This window comes from Rhincodon typus, chromosome 16 (genome assembly GCF_021869965.1).
Source record: "Rhincodon typus isolate 14 chromosome 16, sRhiTyp1.1, whole genome shotgun sequence".
Lineage (NCBI taxonomy): Eukaryota > Metazoa > Chordata > Chondrichthyes > Orectolobiformes > Rhincodontidae > Rhincodon > Rhincodon typus.
In genome coordinates, this window is record NC_063347.1 from 31021081 (window position 1) to 31039452 (window position 18372).

Below are 18372 nucleotides of genomic sequence, written 5' to 3' on the forward strand. Positions count from 1 at the left end.
CTGCTGTGTTCATCCAGCTCTACACCTTGTTATCGCTCATTCAGAGGTTGTTGGTGCTGCTGGCTATGCTGTTGCTTATTGACCATTCCCAATTACCCTTGCGAAGGTGGTAGTGAGCTGCTTTCTTCAACTGCTGTAGTTAATGTGTTGTAGGCTGTGTTGTAAATGTGTTGTAAACTGAGTATCAGTGAGCTTCCAGTATCTGCAGCCCTTATTTTCTCCAAATTAGTGAGCAGGTTGCATTTGTCCTTTGTGTGTACAAGACATAACTGGGCAATTTTCCATATTGCCAGATAGGTACCGGTGTTGTAGCTGTACTGGCATAGCTTGGCTTAGCAAGCTCTGGAGCACAAGATCTCAGTACTATTGCAGGAACATTGTTAGGGCCCATTGCCTTTGCAGTATATTGTTTTCCTCTGTTTCGCGATATCGTTTGAAGTGAATCAAATTGGTTGATGGCTAACATCTGTGATGTTGGGGAGGTCAGGAGGAGCCCGAGATGGATCATTCACTCGACACATCTAGCTGAAGATGGATACATTTTGAACATAAAGAACAGCCACTCAGCTTTTGAATTACATAGAATATGAGCCAAGTAAGGGTACAGATTCACATGCATGAACCACTCTAGTATTTTGCCCAGTCATCTAGTCTTTGACAGTGTATGTTCTAGGGTATATGATCCTGCGTTCAGTCAACATCTGAACTCCAGAAAGGATCAATAGTCAATTCTGCTCAACCAATGGGCAGCTATACCATCCTACCACTGGCCTAATGGACAGCAACCAACTTAACAGAATCTTCTTGCCTTTTTGTCAACAACTCACTGTCTTACAATCACATTATTGTGGGAAGCTCTACTGTAGCAAGATCTATGCCAATAAGATTAGAATTGCTAGTACAGGTCCAACATTAGATTATTAATATTCTAACTCAGGCTTTTCGATAGCCACAATCTTTCCCGTGGGTAAGATTTACCCAATCTGTTACATTGGACAAAACCAGGCAATAAGGGAAAGTGTGAGGAAACAAATAGATCAGAAAAGAATTAACGCTTTTATTGAATAACATAAATAAACCTATACTTCATACCTGTTAATCATTTAAATTGAACATACTTAAAGCAATGCAATCCCACAACTTACTTCTCTATTTTCAGACAATCAGTTTATTTCAGTTCTTCTTAGCAGTTGGTACTTAACTTCAATATAGGCAATTATTCACAACCAGCACACAAAATATTAGTAGTTTAGTACATTTTATGTGCTGCTAAGAGTTCTGACCCCTCTTTCATTATGTAAAATGTTAAATCAAGATGAGGAACAAAGGACTGTATACCTTTTTGCCATGAGCTGCTCCCATGTTGATGGTTTTGCTCACTCCTCTTTAGGTTCTGCTGCAGTTTCCCCTGAACAATATCCTTTTCTGTCTGGGCTCCCCGTGCTGTTCTCTTTCTGCAAGAGGAGCTGCTTGCACAATGTGCGAGGAGGCACAGACTGCAGCAGGCAGGCAGGAGATGTGAAAACACGCAGCTCTGGCACCTTGACAACTCTTCTACAGAACCAAAGCTTTACTAATTCAGCAGAATGGCAAAGACCTGGGACGGAGAAGCCAAAAAACAAGTATTTAAGAGTCTCACCAATTTACAAAATAAATTAACAAAGCAAAACACTGCAAATACAACACTGATTGACACAAGTATTTCTCTCTTCAGTCCACAGCAAGCTGTAGTATGTGCCCTGTGAAGCTTTAGTACTGAATAAAGATTACATTAATTGCTCATGACACCATGTGATGATGCACAGAGCACATGGATGGCTTTACATAGAATGTGACAGGCCTACAATGCCTCGTTATTACACAAAAATGATGTTCCTGCTGGATGGGCCTGGGTCTTCCAACATTTACATTTGGAGCTCTTCCAAGCAGTAATGCCATCCATTTTAGTATTTTGCACTGATTCACGTACCCTGCTAAATTCTGATGAACATCCGCTAGTGCTGTGTAATAGCCAGACAGTTTTTGAATCTCTTTTAATCTCCAGTTGACCATCAGTTGAGTTACAATACAGTCACATGAATGAATTGCAATGTTGCCATTTCATTGCTTAAAACAGGGTTTTTGTTAAATGGGTTTGAGTTTGTGAATTACAAAATTGAAGGTGCACTAATTGATGGATGCAAGAATTACATTAATATAGACATTTTTACACATCTTAACTATTGGTATGGAGACTCAAATGAAGTAGAAAACCTTGCAACAAACGTTAGTTTTCTTTTCTCAAAATCAAGGGCTTAGATTTTACTTCAGATCTTGTTAACCAGCAATTTATTTTTCCGTATGTCCAATGGGATTAAGTCAACTCTCTTTTGCATTAATGTTCATATCATTGCTTACTTTGGACATAAACTATTCAAAACTAGCTACAATTAGAATTTATTACCAGCAACTTCTTTTATTAATTAGACATCTTTTCACGGGCAAAGTAATGTAATTTTTGGTGATTACATTCTTGCAAAACCAATTTTTATAAAGTAGATGTATGACTTACGCTAAGTTTTCCTCTCAATCTGATATTCTGAACAAAGGTAAGCCAGAAGGGATGAATGATGTAAGCTTTTCTCAAACATCATGCTCCCGTCCACCTCAAATATCCTGACCCTGAGACTCATTATCAATGGGCAAGTCAAAGTTTCATTTTATTTATTTGTTACAACCTGACAATTATTTGGATTTTGTATGAAAATTCAGCATGTCTTTTAGAATTGCACTGATCCAGTTAGAGCGTTACAATGTGTGTGGTCTGTAAGTCAATGTCATTTTCAACTCTGATGTTCAAGCATTGATCTGGGAAAATGAATTGCCTGCCCATTGTAGAACCCATCAATGAGATGACACTCACACGGTTTCTACAACGGATGGGCAACCTTCTCCAAGTGGTAGAGATTAAACTTAACCTCTTAGAGTTACAGGTGTTGTGATTTGTATTGCAAGGTGGCACAGTGGCTCAGTGATTAGCACTGCTGCCTCACAGCGCCAGGGACCCAGGTTCAATTCCATCCCTGGTGACTGTCTGTGTGGATTTTTCACACTTGCCCCGTGTCCGCCTGAGTTTCCTCCCACAGTCCAAAGAAATGCAGGTAATGTGTACTGACCATGCTATTGCCATTGTGGCCAGGGATGTGAAGGCTAGGTGAATTTGCCATGTCAAATGCAGGGTTACAGGGATGGGGTGGGTCTGGGTGGGATGCTCATTGGAGGGTTGGCGTGGACTTGATGGGCCAAATGGCTGTTTCCGCACTGTGGTAATTCTAGGATTCTAAGGGAATCGGAGCTGAGAGTCTTAGATAAACGGAACTGGAGGAAGGTGTTGGGACACTGTATTCCAGCCAAAGATCCAATCCATGTTCACTTCAAGTGTGGCACTTGCCAGGATCTTAGATTCACAGAAGGATGCTATTTGAGCCATCATGTCTGCACTGGTCCTTCAAAGGAGACTAGTCCCAACTTGTTCAGTCTATCCTCAAAACGGAAATTTTTCATTCCTGAAACCATTCTTGTAAATTGTAGCTCTACATACAGGAGAGTGTAACTTGTCAAATGATCTTAGACAAAATGAAAACATTTGAAGACCATAATTACTTCTAAAGAAAAAGATTATTTAGCAATCTTTCCTGCAGAAATAGCAAGATACTTGAGAATATTTTCCTGAACATTTTTCATGTGGAGACCCCAAACTGTAAACTGTAATGTTGCATTTTGCTTTGATTTAGTCAGACAATCGAAATATTCCCTTTGGGTATTAACCTCAGAGAATGAAAATCCAGCACGGCTTCCTTCCATTTGTCCGTAGCTAATATTTTAGAACTCTATGAGCATAAGTGGTAACAGAAAAGCCTTTGATTGTGATGTTTGACCAGAAACTTGTAGTGTATAGTGAATGTAATGTTCTAAACAAAGCCAATCATATAATCGATTGCCTGAGGGTCTTGTGGTGCAGTGGTAGTGTCCCTGCGTCTGGGTCAAAAGGCAAATGTCCCACCTGCTCTGGAGGCATGTCACACCATGCCTCAGTAGTTTGCTTTGAATAGCTATATCAATTACCTTTGTAAGGCACAAATTAAAACAGCTTGTTTGAACTCTGTATAATTAATTTGCAAAACCATAGGACAGGGAGAAACTTGGAGTAATAACAATCCCTAAAATGTTTAGTTTGTTATTCCTATTGACCATGCTCTGTGTGGCATTGGTAAATCTCTCAGAGCAGGTCATCCATCCATTTGCACCTGTGTTTCGGGCAATTTAGGAAAAGGCAGGAGACTGGCTCCAAGTTAAAATGTTCATGCAGACATGATGGGCTGAAAATCCTCCTTCTGTACTGGAACAATTCTGTGATTTTGTGACAGTCAGTGGAACGAGGGGGGAGACCACTTCCCAGACTGATAATAGCTCAAAATATTTTTCTAAACAAGCTATTCAGAGATGTTATTACACATCTGGAGCAGCAAAGAGGAATGGGCCAATTGAGACCAATAAGTAGCTAATTCACGATCACCTGAGGGCTTAACCAGCCAGTGCTAGGACTAACCCAGGCTGGAGGCAAGCCTTTTGCTAAGCTTTGTGCATGACAGCTAAAACTGTGTGGCTGGCTTGTCAGCCAATGAGACGAGGTCCCTCAATCAAAGGAACTGAGGCCCTGACAGAAAGCTACCCCTTGCCTTTGCTGCCAACTCCTCTACCCATGACCTTCACTCCATGAAACCCCTCCTGACATTACCAATCTCTGGTCAAGGTTACTTCACAATCCTGGGGCTCAGGTGAAGGTTTCTCCTGAAACAGCCATGGTCTTCCCTGCAGCACTGCTGGGCACAAGAGTCACGGTCTCCTGAGTGACTGGCATCTCTTGGTAGGTGAGATTTCTGCCCTGGGGTCCTGATTTCAGGTGAAGGCTTGCTGGTGGCCTCACTGCTGCCTGTTTGGTTTATGGTTTGGTAGGCCTCCCTGGGAAAGGTTGTTGCGGGCCCTGCAAACAGCAGGCAAGATCTGGTTGATGGAAACTCTGCAGGTAACTCTTTATGTGGAAACTAAAATGACGAATATTAAACAATTTTTGTATAATGCAAGTGACCATATTAATGAATGGATTCCCTGTTCTCTTCAGGATATCAGCACATTAATTTGCATATGCATGGTTGTCAGGTAAAAATGGCTGAAACAAAATTGACATGCTCTTTAAATTTGCAACCTTTAAAAAACTGGTTTAGTGCTATCAATCTCATCAAAACACAGCATTCCTGTTCTTTAGGGATAGTAGGAACTGCAGATGCTGGAGAATCTGAGACAACAAGGCGTAGAGCTGGATGAACACAGCAGCCAAGCAGCATCATAGGAGCAGGAAGGCTGACGTTTCGGGCCTAGACCCTTCTTCCTGTTCTTTAACCTGCAGAGGAGGTTTCCAGTTTTTCCACCATGTAGTCCTTGGTAATGAAAGTGTGGGAGTTAAGTGCTGGTGATTCATTTCTGATGTGACCAAATGAAAGTAACTGCATAGTTATTTGCTGATAAAATATTGTAATATACTACAACAAGGGCAAATGCAAAACTGGTGAAAGCAGAGTCAAAAAGTAAGCATTCATTGAGAAGCAACTGCAAAATATATTCCCAATTTCCAAGGTTCATTTTAAAAGACAGTGATTCCAAAACTATTGACTTTGATGAGTTGAGATTCAACTTTGTCAAAAAGCAGAAACAATGTATTGAAACAAACAGTTTGGAGGAATCTTTTATCAATTCTGTTCTCCTTGTGTCTTGGGGACAGTGACCACCCTTGAGCACCATTGTGTTGATTCTGTCACTGTGATATAAGCAAGATGAGTTTAGCATTTTCTTGCAGAGTATTGTAATGCTTCTTCTACAAGATTTTAAATAGCTTTGGAAATTCTTGTTGAAATTCCCTTTCTCCTTCATTCTAAAATACAGTATTCATTATTTCTAGGAGACTGAGTTGAATACATTCAGTTCTGGTTAAAAATGAGAGAGTCTGATTTCTCAGTACGTATAATACTTCACTGGCATTTCATAAGCTGTGGCCAAGTGTCAAGGTAATTTGCCCAGACATTTGAAGTGCTGTGCTTTCTGGACGCTGGACCTACATGTTTATTGATCTGACTCTCACAGACTTCAACCACAGGCAGCTGATGTCAGTATTGCGACAGCTGCTTCTATGTTGAGTTTAAATTCTGTTTCAAAGCCTTGTACTTTCACACTGATGGTCCAGAATCTGTTTTCTTCTGTTTGAGTGTCTGTAGAACCACTGTCCTCACTTTTTGTTCTGGAGCTTTAACTTTAGGAACTTTTTTCCTTGTTGCATGATTTCCACTTCTCTGGAAATTTTCCATTTTGCAGGACATTTTTTTATTTGTGAGGTAATGAAGGTGTTGTTAACTTGCAATATTTTCTGAAGTGCCCTGATTGGCTACACTTATAACAGTTTTCAGTTCTTGCTGCTGGACATTCATTATGTTGTGATTCTGTTTTGAGCTACAACCTAATCTAGTTGTATCAGAGATAGTAGGAACTGCAAATGCTGGAGAATCTGAGATAACAAGGTGTAGAGCTGGATGAATACAGCAGGTAAGCCTTCCTGCTCCTATGATGCTACTTGGCCTGCTGTGTTCATCCAGCTCTACACCTTGTTATCTCTTAACCTAATCTAGTTGATGATTTTGATTCCAATTCTCCCAGCACTTTGCAAGGCTTTTGGGAAGGTGATGATGGCATCTTGGGACCCACCCATTTGACCATGTCAAAAGAATTTCCCCTCCATCATAATGTCAGAAGTGGGATGAAAGTCAACTTTTTACAGCATTTCAACAGGAAGATCTGGTTGTATTGTTGTGCAAGGTATTGATTTTGAAGGAGTTAATGTTCTCGTGACATTGAACTCCATTCCACACACAGTTGGTGTGTGAGACAGCAAGTGCTACAGTAGCCTATGGAGGGTATAGCTCCCAAGAATCCTAGTAAATAGTCTTCAGTAAAGACTCTATGGTGGTCCATCCTCTTCCATTAATCATTAGACTGGTTCTGGACAAAGTGGAGATCAAAAAAAGGATTGCTAACAACAAACTACCCCTCAGTCAATCCTTACTTGGAACCTTATTCTGACAGAGGTGACAGATACCATGAGGTGCTGATAGTGTCAATCAGTGTAATGCCACAGCTATTTCAATAGTGGCACTTTCTATCCATTGTTTACATTAATTTATCATAATTTATACCCACAAATGGTGTCATTTTCTTGTCAAGACAGGTACATTACAAATTCAATGACAGAAAATCATGTCTAATTGATGATCATTTAAACTATTCATTTTGAAATCACTATACTTAACTGACCAGTGAGTTCCAAGGAGATTTACAAATAAAAGATTACAGCTTGTAGGCTACAGATTTAAAACTCTAATTTCCAAAGACAGCTGGATATCAACAATTAATTCACCATTTTTCATTGACAGTGTAAACTTACTGCTAAACCTAGCCATTTGTATTGAGGTGGGAATGAAGAGCCTAATATTACTATGATTAAAATTAAAGTACATGATCATCTTGAAATAAATGATATGATGATACTCGATCATTTTTTCCCACGTTGTAACATTCACAGGCTGTATAAGCATATCACTCATTGCTACAAAGAGCAAGGAGATAAAGGACAGACAAGATGTTTGAATTACTAAGGAAACTAGCAGACCCTAGGCTGAAGGCTGAGAATAACAGTGGTCTGCATGAAGTTGAGAATTATAATTGTGTGCCGCAAACTCAGTATTTTTGACAAATGCTTTGGGTAATCAAGAAGAGCTTATTCCTTATTTATGATCAAATAATATATTTGGGGCTTGTTTGAACCACACAGACTTGGGAGTGCTGCCATCTCAGAATGTATGCCTGTGAATGCAATCTTCCTGACTAACATTAACTTTCTGCTGGTCAGGTTATCAGAATCTGGTAAACTTCAGTCCGATCTGCTGCATCGTGATGCTTATTTAGAGCTTCACAATATGCCAGTGTGACAATGATGAGGCTACTGTTCAAAGCTACTAGCACTTCAAGTGCAGAGATCAAGCAACACTCAAAATAGAACTTACTGGATAGAGCTACAATGGTAGCCAGAAACTATAAAGATTTGAAGCTTCCTTTCCTATAACGCCTTATGAAGTCAGCTGATCTCAGCTGCTGTTGGGCCAGGGATCCAATATTGGGCTCAGCAGGGAGGGGCTAGGCAGGCAGAATTAAATCTTCTGGGTTTACTAACTATTTGGTACGCACACACGTATGATTGTTGGGTGAGAGAAGATGCAGTTGTTGTGTCGTCTACCGTTCAACAGTCTGCTGGATACTGTGACCCCATAGAAATATTAAAAGATAGAAGCGAGCATGCTGTGCGAAACTGGGAGAAAAATAAAAATAATAAGAATGACATCTATCTGTTGGGGAGAATTGAAGGTGCATCATCAGAATCAGAACACTCAGAATTAGGAATTAACCCTTTGTACTGTTCACGGAGACTGTCATTTGTCTTCGTACTCATGGCACCTTCCAGTGTGCTGTGTGGCACAGTGCTAAATAGGATAGATTCAGAACAGATCTAGCAACTCAAAACTGTGCAACACTGTTGACCTTTCACAGCGGAATTTTATTCTACTGTTCCGTAACTTCCTGGTGTGGCATATTTCTTTATCATGACCAACTAGCTACGTGACCTGATACAAGAATGTAAAAGAAGATGCCACGAGCAGGACCAGACTAATGCAAAAACAAAATGCTAACTTCCTGATGCTACAACACAGGATACGTGCATGCTAAACAGCAAAAGCTGCAAGTTCTAGACAAAACTAAGTAATTCCTTAACCAATGGGTCAGATCAAGCTCTGTTGTTGAGCTGTGAATGGTGGTGAATTAAACAATTAAACAGGAGAAGGAGATTCCCTAAACACTTTCAACAATGATGGCAAACCCTATGTTGTGTAAGACAAGGATGAAGCATTTGGAACTATCTTCAGCCAGAAATGCTGAGCAGATGACCAACGAGTCTTCCTCCTCCTCAGGTTCCTACTATTAACAATGTAATTGGTCCAAACCATATGGTAAAGCAATAACTGAACACATTGAAAAAGGCTAAAGGCCCTGGCAATGTCCTGGGTGAGGTTCTGAAGAGTTGTGCTCCAGAAGTGGTTGTATTTCTAGCCAAGTTGTTCAGGTACATCTATTATAATGCTAGTTTTCCTACAAAGTGGAAAAATAATTGCTTGGGTCTTTAAGCAAGACAAATCCAATATAACAACTACTGTCCCATCTGGCTACTTTCAATCATCAGCAAAGTGATCAAAGGTGTTATCAATGGTGCTACTATCTGATACTTGCTCACCAATAACAAATTCACTGGTTCTCACGTTGGGTTCTGCCAAGAATACTTAACTCCAGACCTCATTACAATCCTGGTTCATTCACGGACAAAAAACCCGAACGAGGTAAAAGAAAACTTCATTTGACTTAAAGCACATTTGACTGAGAGGAGCCCTAATAATGTTTCAATCTATGGGGATCCAGGAGGAAAGTCTCCACTGGCTGAAGTCGTACAGGATAGCTTTTACTTGTCTCATCCAGTCGTCTCAGTCCGGGACATCACTGCACGAGTTATTCAGGGCAATGTACTAGGCTCGACCGTCTTCAGCTCTTGCAGTGAAGGAATCGCCTGCACAACGTTAGAAATGGAGATGCTCAGCAAAAATGGAATGGTGCTCTGTTCGCAATTCCTCAGCAGATGAATCAGTCTGTGCTAACATGCAGCAGCTTTAGGTAAAATCTAGGGTTGGGCTGATAACAGTTACGTAACGTTTACACCAGTCAAATGCTGGACAATGGTCTTCTTCAACAAGGGAGTGTAACCACCTCCCCTTAACATTTAATGCTGCATAACCATTGCTGAATTAGGGTTCCCTACTGGAAAATGTAACTGGATAAAGTGTGAGTACTATGTGTACAACTGCATGTCAGTGGCTAGATAATGTTGTGAATAACTCACCCAATGACTCCTCAAATCTTGCTACAATTCCCAAGACAGGAGTGTTGTGGAGTTCTCTCCACTTCCCTGGATGAACGCAGCTTCAACAACACAGAAGAAACTCAACAGCATCTGATTAACAGCCTGCTGAACAGGAACCCATCCACCAACTTACAAAGTCACTCTCTCTGCCTTCACACACTGTGGCTGCAATGTATATCATTTCCCAAATGTGTTCTCAGCATCTTCCAAACCTGTGATCCCTACAAAGAGAGCAAGTCACTTGGGAAAACTACCACTTGCCAGCTTCCCCTCTACTCCCAGGCTATCCTGACCTAGAACTACATGGGCATGACTTCATCAATATTCAGTGACATGTTGGAGCTCCCTGTGAATGGCAGTGATTGAAGAATACAGCTTACCTCCATCTTTTCTCGGGTAATTAGGGATGAACAAAAAATGTGTCATCTTGGCAGTGAAGCCCACATCCCCAAATCAATTAAAACAAATGATGATAGAGGTTCTGTCAGTGCACAGAATCATAGATCCCTACAGTTTGAAGCAGGCCATTCAACCCAGAGTTCACATTCACCCTCTGAAGAACAACCCACCCAGACCTACCCCCTGATCCTATCCCTGGAGCCCTGCATTCCACATGGCTAACCCACCTAGCCTACACACTATGGGCAATTTAGAATGGCCAATCCACCTAACCTGCAGATCTTTGGACCGTGGGAGGAAACCGGAGCACCGGGAAGAAACCCACACAGACACGGGTAGAATGTGTAAACTCCACACAGACAGTCGTCTGAAGCTGGAATTGAACCCACGTCCCTGGTGTTGTAAGGCAGCAGTGCTAACAACTGAGCCACCGTGCCACCCTGCACCACGGATAGTTGAGTTTAAAAATATTTCCTCAGAAAGGCATCCGTCCATGTAAAGGTAGAAATCATGTGCTGCAGATAAATCTGGGTCTTTTTAGTTATTTTCTCTGATCCACATGTTAGGTCTAATCTCTATGAACAACTTTGTATCAGTGCTGGATTGTTTTTGTCTAGCTTGGGAAGAGTTTAGCCAGTGAGGTCCTCCTACGGTTTTGTATATTTTTAAAACCCTAAATAACAGAAGTCAAACAATATTCTGTCCACTGTAAGCTCCCTCTTTGAAAAGCCAATGAAAGGGTGCTTTGATTTGTTTTTGTCTGGTGAATGATGTCACAGCTGCCTTTAGCAACAAGGCCTCAAGACCACAAGATTGACAGACTGATGACCAGCCCATCATATCAGATGCGAGTCTTACACCCACAGACTACAAATTCCAGTGGCAGTCTGGATTGTACTTAAAACCTGAATGCACCTTTTCAAGGGAGGCCTCACTGACTGAAGTAAAATACTGGTGGATGTTGTCAAAGAAGATGCAAATATTTCATGATGTCTCGACAGGAAAGTAGCTTCCAGCATATTAGATACCTCCCTAGAGATGCTGTTTCCAGCCAGGAGCGTCAGGAATGAAATTCTATTTCCCAAATGGAAAGAAATCCAACTCTCTTGAACAAAGCATAACTGAGGGGGGCTGCACAAAAGTGAGCACAGAACTTGGTTGCTAGAAAAGATTCAATGACTTTCCTGGGTCAGGGAAAGCAAATGCACTTTCTCCCATTTCTTACTGTGCATCTATTCATGGTGCATCTCCTTCCATTAGGCAATTAAAAAAAAGAACAGGAGTAGGCCATTCAGCCCCTCAAGGCTGCTCCACCATTCAACTGGACCATGGCTGATCAAACATTTCCCACGCCCACTCTCCTGCACTTTCCCAACAACCTTTGATTCCCCAACTGATCAAGAATCTATCTATCCCTGGGAGCTTTAAATATACACATGGACACTGCACACAAAGCTCTTTGTAGCAAGGAGTTCCAAAGGCTCACAACCTTATGAGAGAAGAAATTCTTCCTGAAGTCTTAAAGTGGTTCCCCTTTATTCTAAGATATTCCCTCTGGTCCTGGACTCTCCCATGAATGGAAACATCTCAGCATTTACCCTGTTAAGCCCTTAAGATCACCTCTCATTCTTTTAAACTCCAGAGAGCAGAGTCTCAACCTGTTTAACTTTTGCTCATAAGACAGTCCCTCCATACCAGGAACCATCCTAGTGAACTTCTGTGAACTACCTCCAAACACCCCCAGTGTAATGTTCTACACCCAAACACTTGAGTTGTTTCTTCAATGACCTCCCCACCGTCATAAGGTTAAACTTGGGGTGTTTGCTTATCCTTCCTTAAATAAGAGACCAAAACTGCTCACAATACTTGAGATGTGGTCTCACCAGCACCTTGTAAATAAGATTTCCCTACTCTTATCCACCAATCCCATTGAAATAAGGGTTAACATTCCTTTAGCCTTCCTGATTACGTGCTGTACCTGTGTGCAAGCTTTCTGTGTTTTGTGCACAACTATCCACAAGTCCCTTTGTGCTCCAGCTTTCTGCAGTTTCTCCCCAATATACATAATATTCTGTTCTTGTGTTCTCACTTCCAAAATCAACTATTTCACATTATACTCCATTTGACAACTTGTTGCCCACTCACTTAACCTATCAATATCTCTCTGCAAACTGTTTGTATCCCCTTCACATCCTACCTTTCCAACTATTAGTGTCATCTGCAAATCTGGCTATAGTACATTCACTTCCTTCCTCCGAGTCATGAATCTATATTGTAAACAGTGCCAGTCCCAAATCTGATCCCTGTGGAACCCACTGGTCACAGATTGGCAACCTGAGAAAGAACCCCTTATCCCCCATTTCCATCCCCGCCGCCACTGTTTCCTGCCCACAAGCCAATTATCTATCAATGTCAATACACTACCTCCAACATGGTGTGCTCTTATTATATGACTTAAATCTTTTGAGGGGTCCATTGTTGAATGCCTTCTGGAAGTCCAAATACATCACATCTACTGGTTCCCCTCTATACAGCCTGGTTGAAGCTTCCTCAAAAAAGTCTAATAAATTAGCCTAACACAATTTCCCTTTCATGAAGCCATACTGACTCTGCTTGGTTAGACTATAATTTTCCAAATGTTCTACCACTACTTCCTTAATAATTGATTCAAATATTTTTCCAACAATAGATGTCAGGCTATTCAGCTTATAGTTACTTGCTTTTTACCTCCCTCCCTTTTAGAATAGAGGTGTCATATTAGCAGTTTTCTAATTCTCTGATATTTCTCCAGAATCCAAAAGGATTTTTGAAAAATTACAACTAATGTACCTACTATTTCTATAGGTACCTCATTTAGAATCCTAGAATGCAAACCGTCAGGGCCAGGGACATATCTGCCTTTAGCCCTACTATTTTGTTTAATACTACTTCTCAAGTGATGCTGATGGCACTCAACTCCCCTCTTATGTTCTTTCATATTAATGGGATGTTTGAAGTGTCTTCCACCGTAAAGAGTGATGTAAAACATCTATTTAACACCTCTGGCTTTTACTTGTTCCCCAAAGTCATCTCCCCAGATTAATTTTCTGAGGGGCCTGTATTTACTTTACCTCTCTATAGATTTAAGGAAGATCTTATTGACAGTTTTTATATTCCTCACCAGTTTGACCTTGTAGTTTATTGTCTTTTACTTTATTTTCTTTTTTCCTCCTTTGCTGAATTCTGAATTTATCCCAGTCTTCAGGCCTATCACTGACTTTGGCCTCCTTATATGCTTTCTCTTGCAACTTAATAGTCCCAGAGAGTAATACAGCACAGATACAGATCCTTATGTCCAACTTGTCCATGCTGACCAAGTTTCCCAAAACAAACTAATCCTACTTGCCTGCATTCGGCCCATGTTCCTCCCAAAACTTTCTTATTTGTGTACCTGTCCAAATGTCATTAAAAGTAGTAACTGCACCTGCATCCACCACTTCCTCTGGCAGTTCATTCCACATGCAGTGTCTCTTGTAGGTGGTACACACTGCTGTTATTATGCGCCAGTGATTAAGAAAGTGATTGTTGAAGAAGGTGGATGGTGTACTAATCAGGTGGGCTGCTTTGCCCTGGATGGTGTCAAGCTCGTTCGGTGTTGTTGAAGAAGCACTTATCCAGGCAAGTGGGAGATTCAATGATAGTAATGCCATCAGATGTCATGGATGATTATTAGATTCTCTCTTGATGGAGATGGTCATTGTTTTTGACATTTGCGTGATAGAAATATTACTTACCACCGAAAACCTGGATGTTATCCAGGTCTTGCTCCATATGGACACATACTGCTTCAGTGATAACAAGGTGTAGAGCTGAATGAACACAACAGGCCAAGCAGCATCAGAAGAGCAAGAAGGCTGACGTTTCGGGCCTAGACCCTTTTTCTGAAGAAGGGTCCAGACCCGAAACGTCAGCCTTCCTGCTCCTCTGATGCTGCTTGGCCTGCTGTGCTCATCCAGCTCTACACCTTGTTATCTCAGATTCTCCAGCATCTGCAGTTCCTACTATCTATTGCTTCAGTACCTGGGTTGTTGAATATTGCGCAGTAATCATTGCACACCCCTAACTTCTGACTTTGTGATGGACGGAATGACATAATGAAACATGGAAAAGAGGACGAGTAGGCCATTTGCCCTTTGAGCCTGCTTGCCCATTCAGTATGATCATGGCTGGTCATCCAATTCAGTTTCCTGTCCCTGGTTGCTCCCCATACCCTTTGATCCCTTTACCCCTAAGGACTATATCTATCTCCTTCTTGAAAACATTCAAATTTTTGGCATCAACTGCTTTCTGTGGCAGAGAATTCCACAGTTCACCACTCTTTAGGAGAAGAAATTTCTCCTCATCTCATTCCAAAATGGCTTACCCCATGTCTTTAGATTGTAACCCCTGGTTCAGGACTCCCTGGTCATTGAGAACATCCTTCCTGCATTTACCCTGACTAGTCCCTTCGGATTTTAAAGGTTTTTGTCAGATCATTCTGCATTCTTCTAAACTAAACTCCAGTGAAAATAGTCCTAATCTCTCTTCATACATCAATCTGGCTTTCCCAGGAATCAGTCAGGTAAACCTTCATTGCATTCCTTCCATAGCTAGAATATCCTTTCCCAGGTAAGGGGACAAAACCTGCACATAATATTCCAGGTGTGGTCTCACCGAGGCCCTGCTCCTGGACTCAAATCCTTTTACTACAAAGACCAATATACTATTTGCCTTCTTCACTGCCTGCTGCACCTGCATGCTTACTTTCAGTGACTGTGTGCAAGAGCACCCAGGTCTTGTAGCATCTCCCCTTTTCCCAAACCCACATACATGAGAGGTGGAGGGGTGCAGTAGGGAGCAAATGGGTGGAATTCAAGACACCCAGGTTTTGTCGCCTTGTGTACAACACAACCCACATTAATATTTAGCTTGCGATCTTACCAAACTTGCCAAATAAACTGGCCTTCATGATAACTCAACATGGAAACTGGAGTGAGTTCTTCAAGTGGCCAACTTGCTGCAAGCCTTAAATGACCTTTGTATTACATAATGAGCATCAACATCAGGGTACATTCCATGATACTGGCCACACACACCCGATGTCCATCGACATTTGCATCTGGCATCTACCAGACCTATGACTCCCCTTATGGCACAACACCCAATCCCTTTACAAGATGCCTCTGTATTTCAGTGCTGTACCTCGGCATGCACTGGAACTATCATTGTAATACTGCAGCAAGGACATGTTTCAGTCAGGGAGACACACCCAGCTCACAGATTGGACCAGGCTGTATCTTCAAGCTCTTTGTTTGCTGACAGATTTCTCACTCACGCTGACCCACCTAGATGCTCACATCATCGCCTGCCTTGCACTGCCTTGTTTCTCCTTAACTTCCTTAGTTAGCCACGGTTAGTTTATCCTCTCTTAGAATCTTTCCTCCTCACTGGGATGCATTTTTGCTGAGAGTTAATGATTAACTCCTTACTACTGTATGCTACTACTTACTTACTGGCATTTCTGTGAATCTATCTGCCCAGTACACTTCAGCTACGCTATGTTCATTTCATGGTAAATCCTCTCAATTAAGTTAAACACAGATGTTTCTGACCCAAGTTTCTTACTCTTGAACTGAATATGACATTCTACCACATTATAATCACTACTTCCTTACGGATCTTTTATTCAAGTGTCACTTATTAAACCCCTGCCTCATTACCCATTACCAGATCCAAGATAGCCTGCTGTGTGGTTGGCTCCATGAAATATTTTTCTAGGAAACTGTCTCTAATGCAATCTATGAATTTGTTGTCATAGCTACACTTTCCAATTTGATTAACCCAATCAATAATCTCTCCCTCAACATCAGCAAAATGAAGGAGCTGATCATCCACTTCAGGAAGCAGAGTGGAGGACACGCCCTTCTCTGTAGCTGTAACACTATATTCTATGTTCTGTTCTGTTACCCTGATGCATTTATGTAAGGTATGATTTGTTTGGATAGCACGCAAGACAATACTTTTCAATGTATCTCAGTTCATGTGTCAATAATAAATTAAATCAAACCAACAAGATAATTATGGTCACCCATAATTATTGCTCTATTCTTTTTACATGCTCCTATTATTCGTTGATTTATAGCATTTCCCACAGATTGGCTACTGTGTGGGGGGGCTGTACACTATTTCTACCAAAATCTTCTTTCCTGCTGCATTTTTTTTTACTGCCACCCAGATGGTCTCTACGTCATCTGAGTCTAGATCATCTCTCACAACTGTCCTCATGTCATCTCTTATTAACAGTGTTATCCCACCATCTTTTCCTTCCCTTCTGCTTCTCCGAAAGGTCAAAATCCCTGAATGTTAAATTCCCAGTTTGATCTCTTTGTAACCATGTTTCTGTAATGGCTACAGGATTATATTCATTTACCTTGATTTGCATGTCATTTTATCTACCTTATTCTGAATGCTTTGTGTGTTAAGATGCAAAGTCTTTCAGTTTATTCTACATCAAATTTCCCTGCACGTTTTATGGTTCCTTGGTACAATATGACATTCACACATTCTGCCTCTTCCTTTTATTTTCTGGCAACAATTAGCCCCATCACAAACTGTAATCCTACTTTCTCCTTTAGCTTTGCTTTTCTAATTTTCCATGCAACTGAACCCACCATCCTTCCACTTTTGCTAAACATACTAGTCCACATCCGTGCATTTTTTTAAACCATGTTGTACCACATTCAATCCTTATTGCTGTCATACTCATGTACGTCCAGATTCCTACCTTCAGTAATTGCCTCTTCTTGTTAACGATGGTGAATACCGTTGGAGGTGCTGTCCTTCAGAGAAGATGTTATACAAGGCTCCTCTCTGTCTTTGTCTTTGTAGGTGGATGTAGAAGATCCCATGGCAGTGGGAAAAGAGGAGGAAATAGGGAAGGTATGTAAGATCATGGAATCAGAATAGAAAGGCACCATTGTTCCCATTAAATACATGCTGACTTCCTGCAGAGCTATCCAGTTAGATCTATGCACCTGCTCTATCTCCACATCCTTCCAAATTTGCTTCCTTCAAGTACCCAGCCAAGAAAAGGAGGAAAGCTATAGCTGGCATCCTGGCCAAAACTATCCCTAAATGCCCATTATGTAAAAGAAATTAATCGGTTCAATATCAAAATGTCTGTTTGTGAATGATGGCGGAGCACATATTGGCTGCCATATTTCCTGCACTGAAAGAGTTCATAGAGTCAATAAAGGCCTTCATAAGTTGAGAAATGCTTTGATAAATCCACTGGTCACAAAACAGTATATAAAAGCAAGCTTTTTTGTTTATAAGCAAGTAAAATTCCAAAATTTACCAATGATACCAAATTTGAAGACATGGCAAACATTGAGGATGCAATCAACTGACTGCAACAGGATGTAGGTAAACTAGCCAAAACGGACAGACAAAAAGCAGGTGGAACTTATTGTAAGAGTGAGGTAGAGCATTTTGGTAGAAGGGATAGATAAAAGCAATCATAATTAATGACACAGGTGTAATGAATGCTTAGGGCAGAGGCTCATGTATGTGTTAGCTGTGAAAGTGTCAGGACAGACTGAGATAGTTCACAAAGCACTGGGGATAACGGGCTTTACAAACAGAGGTATTGAGTGCAAAAGCAGGGAAGTTATGTTGAAGGTTCTGGTTAGGTCTCAACTGGTGTATTACATCCAGTTTGGTTTACTGCACAGTAGAAAGGAAGGAAAAGACTTTGACAGGGACAAGGAGATAATAAGAACTGTCGATGCTGGAGTCAGAGATAACGCAGTGTGGAGCTGGAAGAACACAGCAGGCCAGGCAGCATCAGA

General features: G+C 41.2%; 1 protein-coding gene across 1 annotated transcript in view; it reads right to left on the bottom strand.

Moving 5' to 3' along the window:
• The window catches only part of LOC109916433 (protein FAM107B-like), a 179834-nt gene extending 178462 nt beyond the window's left edge, over positions 1-1372 (bottom strand). The window contains exon 1 of the mRNA XM_020516148.2: positions 1339-1372. Coding sequence (XP_020371737.1) covers positions 1339-1362 — 24 coding nt within the window. The 5' untranslated portion in view covers positions 1363-1372. The remainder of the gene's footprint in view (positions 1-1338) is intronic.
• Positions 1373-18372: the final 17000 nt, after the last annotated feature.